This window comes from Bombina bombina, chromosome 1 (assembly GCF_027579735.1).
Source record: "Bombina bombina isolate aBomBom1 chromosome 1, aBomBom1.pri, whole genome shotgun sequence".
NCBI lineage: Eukaryota > Metazoa > Chordata > Amphibia > Anura > Bombinatoridae > Bombina > Bombina bombina.
Window position 1 is genome coordinate 764,651,810 of NC_069499.1, and position 20,563 is coordinate 764,672,372.

At 38.6% G+C, this 20,563-nt stretch overlaps 1 protein-coding gene across 1 annotated transcript in view; it reads right to left on the minus strand.

The window, feature by feature from the left end:
• The window catches only part of LOC128660866 (copper-transporting ATPase 1-like), a 157,623-nt gene that overhangs the window by 56,334 nt on the left and 80,726 nt on the right, over positions 1-20,563 (minus strand). The window contains exons 3-4 of the mRNA XM_053714949.1: positions 16,114-16,570; positions 11,758-12,483 (exon numbers count right to left, since the gene is read on the minus strand). Of these exons, the coding sequence (XP_053570924.1) occupies positions 11,758-12,483; positions 16,114-16,570 (1,183 nt within the window). The remainder of the gene's footprint in view (positions 1-11,757; positions 12,484-16,113; positions 16,571-20,563) is intronic.

Here is a 20,563-nt window from a genome sequence, read left to right on the forward strand (position 1 = left end):
AACTGAAACAGCTGCCTGAAGTACTTTTCTACCAAAAAACAGCTTCAGAAGAAGAAAACACATCAAAATGGTAGAATTTAGTAAAAGTATGCAAAGAAGACCAAGTTGCTGCTTTGCAAATCTGATCAACCGAAGCTTCATTCCTAAACGCCCAGGAAGTAGAAACTGACCTAGTAGAATGAGCTGTAATCCTTTGAGGCGGAGTTTTACCCGACTCGACATAAGCATGATGAATTAAAGATTTCAACCAAGATGCCAAAGAAATGGCAGAGGCCTTCTGACCTTTCCTAGAACCGGAAAAGATAACAAATAGACTAGAAGTCTTTCGGAAATTCTTAGTAGCTTCAACATAATATTTCAAAGCTCTAACAACATCCAAAGAATGCAATGATCTCTCCTTAGAATTCTTAGGATTAGGACACAATGAAGGAACCACAATTTCTCTACTAATGTTGTTAGAATTCACAACCTTAGGTAAAAATTTAAAAGAAGTTCGCAACACCGCCTTATCCTGATGAAAAATCAGAAAAAGAGACTCACAAGAAAGAGCAGATAATTCAGAAACTCGTCTGGCAGAAGAGATAGCCAAAAGGAACAAAACTTTCCAAGAAAGTAATTTGATGTCCAACGAATGCATAGGTTGAAACGGAGGAGCTTGAAGAGCCCCCAGAACCAAATTCAAACTCCAAGGAGGAGAAATTGACTTAATGACAGGTTTTATACGAACCAAAGCTTGTACAAAACAATGAATATCAGGAAGATTAGCAATCTTTCTGTGAAAAAGAAGAGAAAGAGCAGAGATTTGTCCTTTCAAGGAACTTGCAGACAAACCTTTATCCAAACCATCCTGAAGAAATTGTAAAATTCTCGGAATTCTAAAAGAATGCCAGAAAAAATGATGAGAAAGACACCAAGAAATATAAGTCTTCCAGACTCTTTAATATATCTCCCTAGATACAGATTTACGAGCCTGTAACATAGTATTAATCACAGAGTCAGAGAAACCTCTTTGACTAAGAATCAAGCGTTCAATCTCCATACCTTTAAATTTAAGGATTTGAGATCCTGATGGAAAAAAGGACCTTGCGACAGAAGGTCTGGTCTTAACGGAAGAGTCCACGGTTGGCAAGAGGCCATCCGGACAAGATCCGCATACCAAAACCTGTGAGGCCATGCTGGAGCTACCAGCAGAACAAACGAGCATTCCTTCAGAATCTTGGAGATTACTCTTGGAAGAAGAACTAAAGGCGGAAAGATATAGGCAGGATGATACTTCCAAGGAAGTGACAATGCATCCACTGCTTCCGCTTGAGGATCCCTGGATCTGGACAGATACCTGGGAAGTTTCTTGTTTAGATGAGAGGCCATCAGATCTATTTCTGGAAGTCCCCACATTTGAACAATCTGAAGAAATACCTCTGGGTGAAGAGACCATTCGCCCGGATGTAACGTTTGGCGGCTGAGATAATCCGCTTCCCAATTGTCTATACCTGGGATATGAACCGCAGAAATTAGACAGGAGCTGGATTCCGCCCATACCAGAATTCAAGATACTTCCTTCATAGCCAGAGGACTGTGAGTCCCTCCTTGATGATTGATGTATGCCACAGTTGTGACATTGTCTGTCTGAAAACAAATGAACGATTCTCTCTTTAGAAGAGGCCATGACTGAAGAGCTCTGAAAATTGCACGGAGTTCCAAAATATTGATCGGTAATCTCACCTCCTGAGATTCCCAAACCCCCTTGTGCTGTCAGAGACCCCCAAACAGCTCCCCAACCTGTCAGACTTGCATCTGTTGAAATTACAGTCCAGGTCGGAAGAACAAAAGAAGCCCTAAACGATGGTGATCTGTCCACCACCTCAGAGAGTGTTGTACAATCGGTGTTAAAGATATTAATTGAGATATCTTTGTGTAATCCCTGCACCACTGGTTCAGCATACAGAGCTGAAGAGGTCGCATGTGAAAACGAGCAAAGGGGATCGCGTCCGATGCTGCAGTCATAAGACCTAGAATTTCCATGCATAAAGCTACCGAAGGGAATGATTGTGACTGAAGGTTTCAACAAGCTGATATCAACTTTAGACGTCTCTTGTCTGTCAAACACAGAGTCATGGACACTGAATCTATCTGAAAACCTAAAAAGGTTACCCTTGTCTGAGGAATCAATGAACTTTTTGGTAAATTGATCCTCCAACCATGATCTTGAAGAAACAACACAAGTCGATTCGTATGAGATTCTGCTAAATGTGAAGACTGAGCAAGTACCAAGATATCGTCCAAATAAGGAAATACCACAATACCCTGTTCTCTGATTACAGACAGAAGGGCACCGAGAACCTTTGTAAAAATTCTTGGAGCTGTAGCTAGGCCAAACGGTAGAGCCACAAACTGGTAATGCTTGTCTAGAAAAGAGAATCTCAGAAACTGATAGTGATCTGGATGAATCGAAATATGCAGATATGCACCCTGTAAATCTATTGTGGACATATAATGCTCTTGCTGAACAAAAGGCAGGATAGTCCTTACAGTTACCATTTGAATGTTGGTATCCTTACATAACGATTCAATATTTTTAGATCCAGAACTGGTCTGAAGGAATTCTCCTTCTTTGGTACAATGAAGAGATTTGAATAAAACCCCAGCCCCTGTTCCAGAACTGGAACTGGTATAATTACTCCAGCCAACTCTAGATCTGAAACACATTTCAGAAATGCTTGAGCCTTCGCTAGGTTTACTGGGACACGGGAAAGAAAAAACAGAATTTATGTTTACCTGATAAATTACTTTCTCCAACGGTGTGTCCGGTCCACGGCGTCATCCTTACTTGTGGGGATATTCTCTTCCCCAACAGGAAATGGCAAAGAGCCCAGCAAAGCTGGTCACATGATCCCTCCTAGGCTCCGCCTACCCCAGTCATTCGACCGACGTTAAGGAGGAATATTTGCATAGGAGAAACCATATGGTACCGTGGTGACTGTAGTTAAAGAAAATAAATTATCAGACCTGATTAAAAAAACCAGGGCGGGCCGTGGACCGGACACACCGTTGGAGAAAGTAATTTATCAGGTAAACATAAATTCTGTTTTCTCCAACATAGGTGTGTCCGGTCCACGGCGTCATCCTTACTTGTGGGAACCAATACCAAAGCTTTAGGACACGGATGAAGGGAGGGAGCAAATCAGGTCACCTAAATGGAAGGCACCACGGCTTGCAAAACCTTTCTCCCAAAAATAGCCTCAGAAGAAGCAAAAGTATCAAACTTGTAAAATTTGGTAAAAGTGTGCAGTGAAGACCAAGTCGCTGCCCTACATATCTGATCAACAGAAGCCTCGTTCTTGAAGGCCCATGTGGAAGCCACAGCCCTAGTGGAATGAGCCGTGATTCTTTCGGGAGGCTGCCGTCCGGCAGTCTCGTAAGCCAATCTGATGATGCTTTTAATCCAAAAGGAGAGAGAGGTAGAAGTTGCTTTTTGACCTCTCCTTTTACCGGAATAAACAACAAACAAGGAAGATGTTTGTCTAAAATCCTTTGTAGCATCTAAATAGAATTTTAGAGCGCGAACAACATCCAAATTGTGCAACAAACGTTCCTTCTTTGAAACTGGTTTCGGACACAGAGAAGGTACGATAATCTCCTGGTTAATGTTTTTGTTAGAAACAACTTTTGGAAGAAAACCAGGTTTAGTACGCAAAACCACCTTATCTGCATGGAACACCAGATAAGGAGGAGAACACTGCAGAGCAGATAATTCTGAAACTCTTCTAGCAGAAGAAATTGCAACTAAAAACAAAACTTTCCAAGATAATAACTTAATATCAACGGAATGTAAGGGTTCAAACGGAACCCCCTGAAGAACTGAAAGAACTAAGTTGAGACTCCAAGGAGGAGTCAAAGGTTTGTAAACAGGCTTAATTCTAACCAGAGCCTGAACAAAGGCTTGAACATCTGGCACAGCTGCCAGCTTTTTGTGAAGTAACACAGACAAGGCAGAAATCTGTCCCTTCAAGGAACTAGCAGATAATCCTTTTTCCAATCCTTCTTGAAGGAAGGATAGAATCTTAGGAATCTTAACCTTGTCCCAAGGGAATCCTTTAGATTCACACCAACAGATATATTTTTTCCAAATTTTGTGGTAAATCTTTCTAGTTACAGGCTTTCTGGCCTGAACAAGAGTATCGATAACAGAATCTGAGAACCCTCGCTTCGATAAGATCAAGCGTTCAATCTCCAAGCAGTCAGCTGGAGTGAAACCAGATTCGGATGTTCGAACGGACCCTGAACAAGAAGGTCTCGTCTCAAAGGTAGCTTCCAAGGTGGAGCCGATGACATATTCACCAGATCTGCATACCAAGTCCTGCGTGGCCACGCAGGAGCTATCAAGATCACCGACGCCCTCTCCTGATTGATCCTGGCTACCAGCCTGGGGATGAGAGGAAACGGCGGGAACACATAAGCTAGTTTGAAGGTCCAAGGTGCTACTAGTGCATCCACTAGAGCCGCCTTGGGATCCCTGGATCTGGACCCGTAGCAAGGAACTTTGAAGTTCTGACGAGAGGCCATCAGATCCATGTCTGGAATGCCCCACAGCTGAGTGACTTGGGCAAAGATTTCCGGATGGAGTTCCCACTCCCCCGGATGCAATGTCTGACGACTCAGAAAATCCGCTTCCCAATTTTCCACTCCTGGGATGTGGATAGCAGACAGGTGGCAGGAGTGAGACTCCGCCCATAGAATGATTTTGGTCACTTCTTCCATCGCTAGGGAACTCCTTGTTCCCCCCTGATGGTTGATGTACGCAACAGTTGTCATGTTGTCTGATTGAAACCGTATGAACTTGGCCCTCGCTAGCTGAGGCCAAGCCTTGAGAGCATTGAATATCGCTCTCAGTTCCAGAATATTTATCGGTAGAAGAGATTCTTCCCGAGACCAAAGACCCTGAGCTTTCAGGGATCCCCAGACCGCGCCCCAGCCCATCAGACTGGCGTCGGTCGTGACGATGACCCACTCCGGTCTGCGGAATGTCATCCCTTGTGACAGGTTGTCCAGGGACAGCCACCAACGGAGTGAGTCTCTGGTCCTCTGATTTACTTGTATCTTCGGAGACAAGTCTGTATAATCCCCATTCCACTGACTGAGCATGCACAGTTGTAATGGTCTTAGATGAATGCGCGCAAAAGGAACTATGTCCATTGCCGCTACCATCAAACCGATCACTTCCATGCACTGCGCTATGGAAGGAAGAGGAACGGAATGAAGTATCCGACAAGAGTCTAGAAGTTTTGTTTTTCTGGCCTCTGTCAGAAAAATCCTCATTTCTAAGGAGTCTATTATTGTTCCCAAGAAGGGAACCCTTGTTGACGGAGATAGAGAACTCTTTTCCACGTTCACTTTCCATCCGTGAGATCTGAGAAAGGCCAGGACAATGTCCGTGTGAGCCTTTGCTTGAGGAAGGGACGACGCTTGAATCAGAATGTCGTCCAAGTAAGGTACTACAGCAATGCCCCTTGGTCTTAGCACAGCTAGAAGGGACCCTAGTACCTTTGTGAAAATCCTTGGAGCAGTGGCTAATCCGAAAGGAAGCGCCACGAACTGGTAATGCTTGTCCAGGAATGCGAACCTTAGGAACCGATGATGTTCCTTGTGGATAGGAATATGTAGATACGCATCCTTTAAATCCACTGTGGTCATGAATTGACCTTCTTGGATGGAAGGAAGAATAGTTCGAATGGTTTCCATCTTGAACGATGGAACCATGAGAAACTTGTTTAGGATCTTGAGATCTAAGATTGGTCTGAACGTTCCCTCTTTTTTGGGAACTATGAACAGATTGGAGTAGAACCCCATCCCTTGTTCTCTTAATGGAACAGGGTGAATCACTCCCATTTTTAACAGGTCTTCTACACAATGTAAGAATGCCTGTCTTTTTATGTGGTCTGAAGACAACTGAGACCTGTGGAACCTCCCCCTTGGGGGAAGCCCCTTGAATTCCAGAAGATAACCTTGGGAGACTATTTCTAGCGCCCAAGGATCCAGAACATCTCTTGCCCAAGCCTGAGCGAAGAGAGAGAGTCTGCCCCCCACCAGATCCGGTCCCGGATCGGGGGCCAACATTTCATGCTGTCTTGGTAGCAGTGGCAGGTTTCTTGGCCTGCTTTCCCTTGTTCCAGCCTTGCATTGGTCTCCAAGCTGGCTTGGCTTGAGAAGTATTACCCTCTTGCTTAGAGGACGTAGCACTTTGGGCTGGTCCATTTCTACGAAAGGGACGAAAATTAGGTTTATTTTTTGCCTTGAAAAGCCGATCTTGAGGAAGGGCGTGGCCCTTACCCCCAGTGATACCAGAGATAATCTCTTTCAAGTCAGGGCCAAACAGCGTTTTCCCCTTGAAAGGAATGTTAAGTAGCTTGTTCTTGGAAGACGCATCAGCTGACCAAGATTTCAACCAAAGCGCTCTGCGCGCCACAATAGCAAACCCAGAATTCTTAGCCGCTAACCTAGCCAATTGCAAGGTGGCGTCTAGGGTGAAAGAATTAGCCAATTTGAGAGCATTGATTCTGTCCATAATCTCCTCATAAGGAGGAGAATCACTATCGACCGCCTTTATCAGCTCATCGAACCAGAAACATGCGGCTGTAGCTACAGGGACAATGCATGAAATTGGTTGTAGAAGGTAACCCTGCTGAACAAACATCTTTTTAAGTAAACCTTCTAATTTTTTATCCATAGGATCTTTGAAAGCACAACTATCCTCTATGGGTATAGTGGTGCGTTTGTTTAAAGTGGAAACCGCTCCCTCGACCTTGGGGACTGTCTGCCATAAGTCCTTTCTGGGTCGACCATAGGAAACAATTTTTTAAATATGGGGGGAGGGACGAAAGGAATACCGGGCCTTTCCCATTCTTTATTAACAATGTCCGCCACCCGCTTGGGTATAGGAAAAGCTTCTGGGAGCCCCGGGACCTCTAGGAACTTGTCCATTTTACATAGTTTCTCTGGGATGACCAACTTGTCACAATCATCCAGAGTGGATAATACCTCCTTGAACAGAATGCGGAGATGTTCCAACTTAAATTTAAACGTAATCACATCAGGTTCAGCTTGTTGAGAAATGTTCCCTGAATCAGTAATTTCTCCCTCAGACAAAACCTCCCTGGCCCCATCAGACTGGGTTAGGGGCCCTTCAGAACCATTATTATCAGCGTCGTCATGCTCTTCAGTATCTAAAACAGAGCAGTCGCGCTTACGCTGATAAGTGTTCATTTTGGCTAAAATGTTTTTGACAGAATTATCCATTACAGCCGTTAATTGTTGCATAGTAAGGAGTATTGGCGCGCTAGATGTACTAGGGGCCTCCTGAGTGGGCAAGACTCGTGTAGACGAAGGAGGGAATGATGCAGTACCATGCTTACTCCCCTCACTTGAGGAATCATCTTGGGCATCATTGTCATTGTCACATAAATCACATTTATTTAAATGAATGGGAATTCTGGCTTCCCCACATTCAGAACACAGTCTATCTGGTAGTTCAGACATGTTAAACAGGCATAAACTTGATAACAAAGTACAAAAAACGTTTTAAAATAAAACCGTTACTGTCACTTTAAATTTTAAACTGAACACACTTTATTACTGCAATTGCGAAAAAACATGAAGGAATTGTTCAAAATTCACCAAATTTTCACCACAGTGTCTTAAAGCCTTAAAAGTATTGCACACCAAATTTGGAAGCTTTAACCCTTAAAATAACGGAACCGGAGCCGTTTTTAACTTTAACCCCTTTACAGTCCCTGGTATCTGCTTTGCTGAGACCCAACCAAGCCCAAAGGGGAATACGACACCAAATGACGCCTTCAGAAAGTCTTTTCTAAGTATCAGAGCTCCTCTCACATGCGACTGCATGTCATGCCTCTCAAAAACAAGTGCGCAACACCGGCGCGAAAATGAGGCTCTGTCTATGATTTGGGAAAGCCCCTAAAGAATAAGGTGTCTAAAACAGTGCCTGCCGATATTATTATATCAAAATACCCAGAATAAATGATTCCTCAAGGCTAAATATGTGTTAATAATGAATCGATTTAGCCCAGAAAAAGTCTACAGTCTTAATAAGCCCTTGTGAAGCCCTTATTTACGATCTTAATAAACATGGCTTACCGGATCCCATAGGGAAAATGACAGCTTCCAGCATTACATCGTCTTGTTAGAATGTGTCATACCTCAAGCAGCAAGAGACTGCTCACCGTTCCCCCAACTGAAGTTAATTGCTCTCAACAGTCCTGTGTGGAACAGCCATGGATTTTAGTGACGGTTGCTAAAATCATTTTCCTCATACAAACAGAAATCTTCATCTCTTTTCTGTTTCTGAGTAAATAGTACATACCAGCACTATTTCAAAATAACAAACTCTTGATTGAATAATAAAAACTACAGTTAAACACTAAAAAACTCTAAGCCATCTCCGTGGAGATGTTGCCTGTACAACGGCAAAGAGAATGACTGGGGTAGGCGGAGCCTAGGAGGGATCATGTGACCAGCTTTGCTGGGCTCTTTGCCATTTCCTGTTGGGGAAGAGAATATCCCCACAAGTAAGGATGACGCCGTGGACCGGACACACCTATGTTGGAGAAAATCTCTTTGCAGGAGGCCTTATCTTGAAACCAATTCTGTACCCATTTGAAACAATGTTCTGAATCCAGAGATTGTGAACGGAATTGAACCAAATTTCTTTGAAAAAACGTAATCTGCCCCCTACCAGCTGAGCTGGAATGAGGGCCGCACCTTCATGTGGACTTGGGAGCTGGCTTTGGTTTTCTAAAAGGCTTGGATTTATTCCAGACTGGAGATGGTTTCCAAACTGATACCACTCCTGAGGATGAAGGATCAGGCTTTTGTTCCTTGATGTGACGAAAGGAACGAAAAAGATTATTAGACCTAAATTTACCTTTAGATTTTTTATCCTGTGGTAAAAAAAGTTCCTTTCCCTCCAGTAACAGTTGAGATAATAGAATCCAACTGAGAACCAAATAATTTATTACCCTGGAAAGAAAGGGAAAGCAGAGTAGACTTAGAAGACATATCAGCATTCCAAGTTTTAAGCCATAAAGCTCTTCTAGCTAAAATAGCTAGAGACATATACCTGACATCAACTCTAATGATATCAAAGATGGCATCACAAATAAAATTATTAGCATGTTGTAGAAGAATAATAATGCTATGAGAATTATGATCTGTTACTTGTTGCGCTAAAGCTTCTAACCAAAAAGTTGAAGCTGCAGCAACATCCGCTAAAGATATAGCAGGTCTAAGAAGATTACCTGAACACAAGTAAGCTTTTCTTAGAAAGGATTCAATTTTCCTATCTAAAGGATCCTTAAAGGAAGTACCATCTGCCGTAGGAATAGTAGTACGCTTAGCAAGAGTAGAGACAGCCCCATCAACCTTAGGGATTTTGTCCCAAAATTCTAATCTGTCAGATGGCACAGGATATAATTGCTTAAAACGTTTAGAAGGAGTAAAAGAATTACCCAAATTATTCCATTCCCTGGAAATTACTTCAGAAATAGCACCAGGGACAGGAAAAAACTTCTGGAATAACTACAGGAGATTTAAAAACCTTATCTAAACGTTTAGATTTAGTATCAAGAGGACTAGAATCCTCAATTTCTAATGCAATTAGGACTTCTTTAAGTAAAGAACGAATAAATTCCATTTTAAATAAATATGAAGATTTATCAGCATCAACCTCTGAGACAGAATCTTCTGAATCAGAAGAACCAATATCAGTATCAGAATGATGATGTTCATTTAAAAATTCATCTGAAAAATTAGAAGTTTTAAAAGACTTTTTACGTTTACTAGAAGGAGGAATAACAGACATAGCCTTCTTAATGGATTTAGAAACAAAATCTCTTATGTTAACAGGAACACTCTGAGTATTAGATGTTGACGGAACAGCAACAGGTAATGTAACAGTACTAAAGGAAATATTATCTGCATTAGCAAGTTTGTCATGACAAACAGTACAAACAACAGCTGGAGGAACAGATACCAAAAGTTTACAGCAGATATACTTAGCCTTGGTAGCTCCAGCACCAGGCAGGGATTTTCCAGAAGTATCTTCTGACTCAGCTTCAACGTGGGACATCTTGCAATATGTAATAGAAAAAACAACATATAAAGCAAAATTGATCAAATTCCTTAAATGACAGTTTCAGGAATGGGGAAAAAATGCCATAGAACAAGCTTCTAGCAACCAGAAGCACAAAATAATGAGACTTAAATAATGTGGAGACAATAGTGACGCCCATATTTTTTTAGCGCCAAAAAAGACGCCCACATTATTTGGCGCCTAAATGCTTTTGGCGCCAAAATGACGCCACATCCGGAACGCCGACACCTTTGGTGCAAAAAAAACGTCAAAAATGACGCAACTTCCGGCGACACGTATGACGCCGGAAACAGAAAAAAAAAAAAAATTTGCGCCAAAAAAGTCCGCGCCAAGAATGACGCAATAAAATGAAGCATTTTCAGCCCCCGCGAGCCTAACAGTCCACAGGGAAAAGACAAATTTTTAAGGTAAGAAAAAATGATTAATTCATATGCAGAAAATGAGATTGAAATCCAGCACTCAGACCCAAGGTGTGTGCAAGCTAGCATAGGATCACTTCAAGGATCCAAACAGTATCCAAAATCTTCAAAGAATGCAGCAGCACCACTTCTCATATAAAAAGTTCCTCTACTTTTTATATGAGAAGTGGTGCTGCTGCATTCTTTGAAGATTTTTGATTAATTCATATGCATTATCCCAAATATGAAACTGACTGTCTGAAATAAGGAACGTTGAACATCCTGAGTCAAGGCAAATAAATGTTTGAATACATATATTTAGAACTTTTATATAAAAGTGCCCAACCATAGCTTAGAGTGTCACAGAAAATAAGACTTACTTACCCCAGGACACTCATCTACATGTAGTAGAAAGCCAAACCAGTACTGAAACGAGAATCAGTAGAGGAAATGGTATATATAAGAGTATATCGTCGATCTGAAAAGGGAGGTAAGAGATGAATCTCTACGACCGATAACAGAGAACCTATGAAATAGACCCCGTAGAAGGAGATCACTGAATTCAAATAGGCAATACTCTCCTCACATCCCTCTGACATTCACTGCACGCTGAGAGGAAAACCGGGCTCCAACCTGCTGCGGAGCGCATATCAACGTAGAATCTAGCACAAACTTACTTCACCACCTCCATAGGAGGCAAAGTTTGTAAAACTGATTTGTGGGTGTGGTGAGGGGTGTATTTATAGGCATTTTGAGGTTTGGGAAACTTTGCTCCTCCAGGTAGGAATGTATATCCCATACGTCACTAGCTCATGGACTCTTGCTAATTACATGAAAGAAATAACAGAAGTCCATGAGCAGCCACCTACTTCCGCATTAGACAGCTAACAAAGCTGCCGAATGCCTGTGACTACATTTCAGTATTGTGGAAAATATTTGGACACCCTTTGAGCTGAAGTTCGTAAAACAGAGTTATAAAGGAAACCTGTCAATCACATTTTGTAAGACAGTTCAGTGGTGGTATGCAACCAAAAAAATGCATTCTATTTCACTTAACAATTGGTATTTACAACATCACACACTTTATTTGGAGTTTTGTAATTACTACCAGTTGTTGAGCTAACAAATGGAATGTAATCAAGCTTCATGAGTGACAGATAGCAATGCCTTTTAGCAAGAAAAGACTGAACTTACCAGGAAGAGTAGCATCAAATCCCATATCTTCAATGGATTCTCTTATAGTATCTGGATTTGTAGCGGCTGGGTCATACTCCACAGTGGCATTTTTATTTGCCAAAGACACTTTTATGGATTTTACTCCTGGCTTCTGAGAGATCAGACCCTCAATTGATTGCACACAGGAATTGCAAGTCATCCCTTCAATGTTAAGAACAGCAACGTTATGCATGGGACCATGGCTTGTTTTGCTTGAAGATATTTGCTCCGAGGATGGTAACGGCCTTGGTGAGTTGGAAGGCTCCAAACTAAAGCCATTGCAAACACTTACTTTAAATGTCCCAGGAGGTAAAGCTTCTATTGCTCGGCTGATCTTATCACAAGAGATGATATTTGGATTGTAATTTATTACGGCTGATTTTCTCTCCAATGAGACTTCAACGGTTGACACCCCCGGTAAAGAACCAATATTACTTTCAATATTCACAACACATGATTTGCAGTGCATGCCCTCTACCTGAAACACACCTTTGGTAAAATCACCAGGAGGTTTTGGCATTTTTTCCCCAATACCATTAGTCTGTGTATTTTTCAAACGCTCAACATCAATAGCTCCTAATTTTGATGGTGGTTTGTTTTTAATTGATGCAACAAAACCAGCTTCTTCAATCTGAGTCTTAATTTCAGCTGCTGTGATAACATGAGGCTGATAAACAATGTGGGCCTCTTGGTTATCCAGGGATACTAGAAACAAAACAAATTAAAATGACGCCGTTAGTTACAGATCTCTTTAAAAGGGACATTAAATTTCTATTTCAGAAAAAGCATACAGTTTTTTTAAAAGTTTAGAATTTACTTTGTTCTCATCATATTCTTTGTTGAATAGATACAGATACATAGCATGCACTTATCTTGTGAACTATATGGCAGCAGATTTGCAAGATTTTTTTTGTTCATTTTTGCAAAACTGCTGCCATATATTGCTCCAGACATCTGCACACTCCTAAACCTAACTTGAGACTAGCTACCTAGGTATGCTTTTAAACAAAGGACACCAAAAGAACAAAGTAAATTTGATAGAAGGAAATTGCATTAATCAAAGCTAAGACTATAAACTTCTATATAAACAAAAGTCAAATATGATTGATAATAAAGTAAGAGAAAAAGAAAAGTATATAGAAAAAAAGCAATCTTATCCAGCACTTAACAATATATGACAATTTTGAAGGGTAGATTCAGTTAATGCTCACATATAGGAAAGAAAACAGTAAATTAGAAATAATGTTACTATCTAAGGTTATTTGGGTTATAATAACAAACAGCTACTACTCTAAATATAATACAGTGTCAACCAAGGGGCTGCTAGTTAATAAATGCAGTTTCATATTGTTGGATTTCATATTAATAATTTAATATGATTACCGTGTAACCAAGAACATATTCCTTTTACAGTTGCGTTTTTCTGAATTTTGGTATTTATAGGAATATGTAACAAGATATTTTGATTTATGTAAGATTATTTTTTTACCATGTCACTGTGATTATAAAATAATAATAAAAATTAGTTTGACTGCAAATAGCCTCCTGCGCCCCTTTCTGTCTCATGCAGCGGGAACAGTGAGAGTGGTTATTTTGGAATGACTGTTTCTGGTCACTGAGGTGGCGGCCGGGCTCCGCCCACTGATGGCATTGCGATCTGGGCTGCATTAAAGGCTTCTCTAGTTGCAAAAGACTCACTATTTGGATTCAACAGACTGTCATTGCTATTCACCAGAGTGCATAGATGCAGTCCAGATCGTGATGTCACCCGTGGGCTGACCTTGGCTGCCATTTCAAAGTGACCAGAAACAATATTCATTTTGGAATGACTTGTTTGCTGCATGATATAGAAAAGGTACAGGAGAATATTCACAGCTTAATCTAAATTGGGACTTTAAAAAAAATAAAAAAAATGTTATAAAGTACATTAATAGAACAATGTTGGTTGTGCAAAGCTGGGAAATAAGTAGCGAAAGCGTTTTAACTATTTTTTTTTATTATTTTTTTTTTTAAACACTACAAATGTTGGTGTAGACTGTCCCTTTAAACAAAGGTAACCTATTAATATCTAATATATATAGCATGATGCTGAGTCGCAAGAGGAAAGTAACCTGAAATTTCTTGAACTAAAATGGGGTATTGCAGATTCTAAGCAAAACAAATTATCTGTTAAATGTGTTTTAAGAACTCAGAAAGCAATGAGAGGAGAATTGTACAGAGAACAACAATATTGTATTGTCTTAAATTACATCTATTTTTTTTTCCATACTAGGCTAAGGACGATACCAAAGCCTCTGTAAATTCTTAAAAGCCTGTATGACCCATTGCTTTTGGAGCTGTCCTATAATTCAAAGGTTTTGGTAGGAAATAAGTTTCTGGGCAACAAAAATCAAGAAATGTTATACCTATTTTACAATGTTACATGTTTTCTTTTTAAAAGATTATGAAGAATTTAAAAGGGACACTAAACCCTAATTTTTTATTTCATGATTCAGATAGAGACTGCAATTTTAAGCAACTTTATAATTTACTCCTACTAATTTTTCTTCGTTCTCTTGCTATCTTTATTTGAAAAAGAAGGCATCTAAGCTAAGGAGACAGACAATTTTTGGTTCAGTACTCTGGACAGCACTTGTTTATTGGTGCTGTCCAATCAGCAAAGACAACCCAGGTTGTGAACCAAAAATGGTCCGGCTTCTAAACTTACATTTTTGTTTTTCAAATAAAAATAGCAAGAGAATGAAGAAAAATTGATAATAGGAGTAAATTAGAAAGTTGCTTAAAATTGCAAGCTCTATCTGAATCAGGAAAGAAAAAATTTGGGTTCAGTGTCCCTTTATTAAGGTGTCAATGTTATTTAACACAGCCATTCTACAATGAAGGAAAATTATTTTAAAATATTGGAAGTCCCAAAAAGAGCCCAATTTTTTTGAATTCAAAAAAAGTATTAAGACAACATTTTTCTGGAACAAACAGAAATTCAAATAGATATGGAATATAAAATTCCAAATTTTGTCAGGAAATTAAACTTCCATGATTCATGCTGAATGCTAAACCTAGGTGGGCTAATATGTCAATTTCTAAGCCCTTAAAGGCCGCCTCTTATCTTAAAGCATTTGAAAGTTTTTCACAGCTAGAGGGAGTTAGTTCATGTGTGTCATATAGATAACATTGTGCACACAACCATGGAGTTAATTATGAGAGGGCACTGAATGGCTAAAATGCAAGTATGTCAAAAGAAATGAAATGTAATAAGGGGGCAGTCAGCAGAGGGTTAGATACAAGGTAAACACAGTGGTAAAAAAGTATATTAATATAACCAAATTATGGGGAATAAAGGGATTATTTATATTTTTAAACAATAAAAATTCTGGAGTAGACTGTCCCTTTAAGTCTAGATATTACTACACAGCGACAAATTATTTTCTTATTAAGAAATCTGAAGACTATTTTGGTGGCCAATATACGTGGAGAATAGTTGTGGCAGGGTTTGGAAGAAAGAGTTCACAAATAGGTTTTTTTGGGGGGGTAGGAAAATATGGAGATATGAGTAGGAATGATAACATTGTATATGATTTGCAATCCAAAATGTTTATGTTTTAATTTTAAATTATGACACAGCTTTTATATTGACATTCATTCTTGATAGTAAGTAACTGAATTTTGTGATCAAAATGTATGAACCTGCTTTCATTCGGTTTCGGGTTTTTGTGATATTTTTGATGGGATGTAGATCAAATTTGTATATACTTATGTTTCCTTAAGAAAAAGATAATAGATACATCTTTATTAAATACACTTCACTCTCTGGGACAACTGACGAACCACAATATTCAGAGCTAAATTACAAATACTGAAAGAACATTGCAAAAGTTTTCTTTTTACTATGACTAATTAAATCATTTATGGGGATTTAAATTTTGAATTTAATGTCCCTTTTAACATACATAAATTCAGAAATATATTGTATATAAAAAATAACCAGTTATTTCGCTTTAAATAGTAGCATCAACCAGAGACCAAGATATATCCAATAAAAAATATAAAATGAATGTGTATGAACTAAAATAGGTCTATACAGAGGATGTCTGGCCTCCCAAGCAACACAGGTAAGACTATAGCAAAGAATAAGAAAAAGCAGGTTGTATGCTACACAAAGAAAAATAAACAAAATGCACAATTTAATAAATGAAAAAGTAAGATTCACTTATGACTTTCTTGTGGTTTCTGCATATAAATAGTCACAATTACCTTGATTACCTTACACTGGTATCACAACATTATTCTTGCTACGCCATATGGAAAATATTCATTTGCTGTAACCTGCAATGTTACCTTTAATCCGCAGAACTCCTTGCAGTTTGCCTATCTTGCCTTCTATTGTACTGGTACAAGAATGGCAGGTCATTCCTTCTACCTTCATTTTCACCAAAACGTCATTATTTGGTGAAGCCTTTTTTGAAGATAGGGGGTCTAGACTTAGTCCAGGAAATTGCTGAATCATCTGGCTGGTAATTACCGATGAGGGAATGTAGGCTACACTCGCCAATCTCCCGTCAAGTGAGGTTTTAACGTCTAGAACTCCCTTCATCTGCAGAAGGCCAAGGCGTATTTGTTCAGCTGACTGCTCTGGGGAGAGGTTTAGAAAGGTGCTGTCAGTAGCCACAGGCTGAGGATTTGTAGTGGCAGGAGCAGTCTCAAATCCCATATCATCAATAGCTTCCTGTAGAGAATCTGACGTGTGAATCTTAGGGTCATAAATAATGGTTGCATTCTTTCCTTCTAAGGATACCTACAAAACAAATACAGAGATAATGTGATGCCAAATCCAACAAAGCTGTATTTCCTCTAATCTACAAATCAAATGTATTCTCAACAGTTTTAAGTATTTACAGCCAACATGAGAAATCTGCAAACACAAATGTTTCTCATCCCTGCCACGGGGTAAAATCTTCTGTGCACAGATTTTCCCTTCTAAAAAGCAACATTACTAGAAGATAAAAAGAAATAGAAAAAAAAAATCAAAAGTTTGTTTAGCCTGCAAACTTTGTCATCTATTTCTAGGTAAGTCACATTGTTTTGCTTTTTTTTTTGTGTTATATATTTTAATTTTTTTTTTTTTTTTGGCGTTAAAAACTTTTGGTCGATAACAATTTCAACTAGCTATTCATCCACAGAATTAAGACCTTATTGAAAAATTCACATTCCACAAAATCCTGTAGCTTTCAAACTGCAGAACAGAATCTTACTTGTTAATTGGCATCCTCTAATTCAGCTAGGACCAAACGCATAGGTTTTTTTGTTATTTTTCATAATTTTAAGGTGTTTATCTGCACCAATGTTTAAAATGATGCAATAGGGTAGCTTTTTTGGTATAGCAGAACTGCTAAAATTCTCATTAATATTTTTTATTTTTTTAATTACTTTTTCGCAAACTTTGGGTTTCTCACTGAAATTATTTACTTCTGCAGTCATAAGACAAATGGTTGTAAAAGTTTCTCTAGTATCCCCTTTGTTCAGAAATAGCAGAGATACATGGCTTTGCCAATGGTATTTAGTAATTAGAAGGACATTAAAGGGACAGTCAAGTAGAAAAAAAAACTTTCATGATTCAGATAGGGCATGTAATTTTAAACAACTTTCTAATTTACTTTTATCACCAATTTTGCTTTGTTCTCTTGGTATTCTTAGCTGAAAGCTAAACCTAGGAGGTTCATATGCTAATTCCTTAGACCTTGAAGGCCGCCTCTAATCTAAATGCATTTTGACAGTTCTTCACCCCTAGAGGGCGTTAGTTCATGTGTTTCATAAAGATAACATTGAGCTCATGCACGTGAATTTACCGAGGAGTGAGCACGGATTGGCTAAAATGCAAGTCTGTCAAAAGAACTGAAATAAGGAGGCAGTCTGGAGAGGCTTAGATACAAGGTAATTACAGAGGCAAAATATGTATTATTATAACTGTGTTGGTTGTGCAAAAATGGGGAATGGGTAATTAAGTATTATCTATCTTTTAAAAAAAAAACAATTCCGGTGTTGACTGGCCCTTTAATTGTAGTTGTGCACCACATGTCGGAAATTCCCAGCAGTGAAGGGGTTAATGGGTTAGCTGTTATTGAGGATAATATTTGCTGTAGTATAGGGATTACCCTCCCACCCTGATCCCTCCCAAACAGCTCTTTTTCCTCCTCCCCCACTGCTCTTCACCATCTTAGGTACTGTACTGCCTCCTCAAAACAGCTCTTTAACCCTCCCCCCTCCCACTCTTCCCCGCTATATTCATTACTGGTAGCCAAATCTGTGACCTGGCTTCATATGATAAGGGAGCACAATCAGTGCACCCTTACCTTATGAAAGCCGATGCCTTCTGCCCCCTAGTTGCAGCTTTGACAGCGGGTTCCACAACATGCATCTATGTACTATTAGTACCTACATCAAAAAGGCACAAGGGGTTTAACAAATTATATACATGTATCAAAAAGAAAAATATTTTACATTTTATTTTCTCTATGGCTAAATGCAGGGACAAAATGACAGTGGGTGACCTCAATGAAAGTGCACCAGGCTCCATGACATTTATTTAAAAAAAAATAAAAAAAATTGTAGAGGGTTGTCTTCCTAAGAATATTTGAATAAATTCCTGACAACCAGCTACCCACTACTATACTTATCTGTGCACTGTACCCTGCAGTTATCTGTGCCCTGCAGTCTCACTGGGCTTAGTAGAGTTAAAGGGATAGTCAACTCCAAAATTGTTATTGTTTAAAAAGATGGATAATCCCTTTATTAGCCATTCCCCAGTTTTGCACAGCCAACATGGTTATATTAATATATGTTTACCTCTTTGATTACCTTGATATAAACCTCTTCTGACAGCCCCCTCATCACATGACATTTTATTTATTATCTATTGACTTGCATTTTAGTCAATTAGTGCAATGTCATCCACAACCCATGGGCATGAGCACAATGTTATCTTTATGGCTCACATGAACTAGCAGTCTGAAAATCTAATTAAAAAAAAGCATGTGATAAGTGGCTGTCTGTAGTGGGTTAGAAACAGGCAGAAATTTAGAGGTTTAACGGTTTTAAAGTATATTAAAGGGCCATAATACCCAAATGTTTAAACACTTGAAAGTGATGCAGCATAGCTGTAAAAAGCCGACTAGAAAATATCTCCTGAACATCTCTATGTAAAAAAGAAAGATATTTTACCTCAAAAGTTCCTCAGTAGCCACCTCCCATTTTAAAGGATTTCTAAGCAGCATTTTAGTGTGTCTGTCCTGGGACAGCTTAGGGGATGAGCCTCATGAACTCTCATATTATTTCACCAATCAGGTAAAGGAAGCTTACTATGAAATCTCATGAGAGTTAAGTCAAATCTCATGAGATCACAGTAAGAGTTCATGACCTCAGCGCTGCTGATGCTGATTGGCTGCTGTTCATTTCTTCATTTTTTTATTTATTTTTTTACCTGCAGCTGGGAGCAGGTGAAGTATAACTTTTTACACAGAACTTACGCTGCTGAGCTGAGGAGATTGTGAGGTAAAATATCTTCCTTTTTTACATAGAGATGCTCAGGTGATTTAGCATATGAGTATTATGTCCCTTTAATATAACAATGTTGGTTGTGCAAAGCAGGGGAATGGGTAATAAAGGCATTATCTATCTTCTTAAACAATTTTAGCATTGACTGTCCCTTTAAAGCCAAAGGGAAGCAAGTAAAGCAGGCCACGTAACATATACAGAAGCAGTCAGCAGTGATGTCCTCCTGTCTGCATATTCAGGGCTAGATTACAAGTGGAGCACAAACGTTTGCGCCCGAGCGATAAGGGGTTCATCGTGCTTACCATTCATTTTACAATTGTAATTTACGCTAAAATGATTACCGTGACTTCAGAGCTCTAGTTTACTGTTTTGTGAAACATAAAAGTGTCACAAAACACATAAAAAATACATTACAAAGTACAGTTATACTCATAACAATAATATCTAAAAAAAAAAAAAAATATTCAAAATAAAAAATTGCACACAAAAGTCTCAAAGATATGAGCTCTCAGGTGTTGGGGAAAAAAGGCAGGCAAGGGGCTTTAACACAGAGATACATACTTATACATGTCTAAAGATGTATATGTATGTATGTACGTATGCATGTATATGTCTATATATATGTATATATGTATTTATAGACATATATACACATATAAACACATAAATACATGTGTGTGTGTGTGTATATATATATATATATATATATATATATATATATATATATATATATATATATATATATATATGCGCTTCTCTACCCTTTATTGTTTCATATATATATATATATACACACACACACACACACATACATACATATATATATACACATACATATATATATATATATATATATATATACATACATAAACACATACACACATATATATAATTGCATTGGAGCCATTAAGTAGATGAAAACATGTAAAAGCATATTTATGTATCTGTATGTATGTATCTATATATATATATATATATATATATATATATATATATATATATATATATATATATGTACCAAAATACTATCAGATATATGTAGAAATATGTATCTATGAATAAATAGAACATATTCTGTTATCCAGAACATTGTGAAATATTAATATTTCCATGTCGGGATAGCGCATATGAAAATATGCAATTGTGTTTGTGCGAGAATGGGTTTTTTTCCCACTGATTTCTATGTGGAAATACGTGAACACACATGCAATATTATAACTTCAGGTTTTTGCACTTG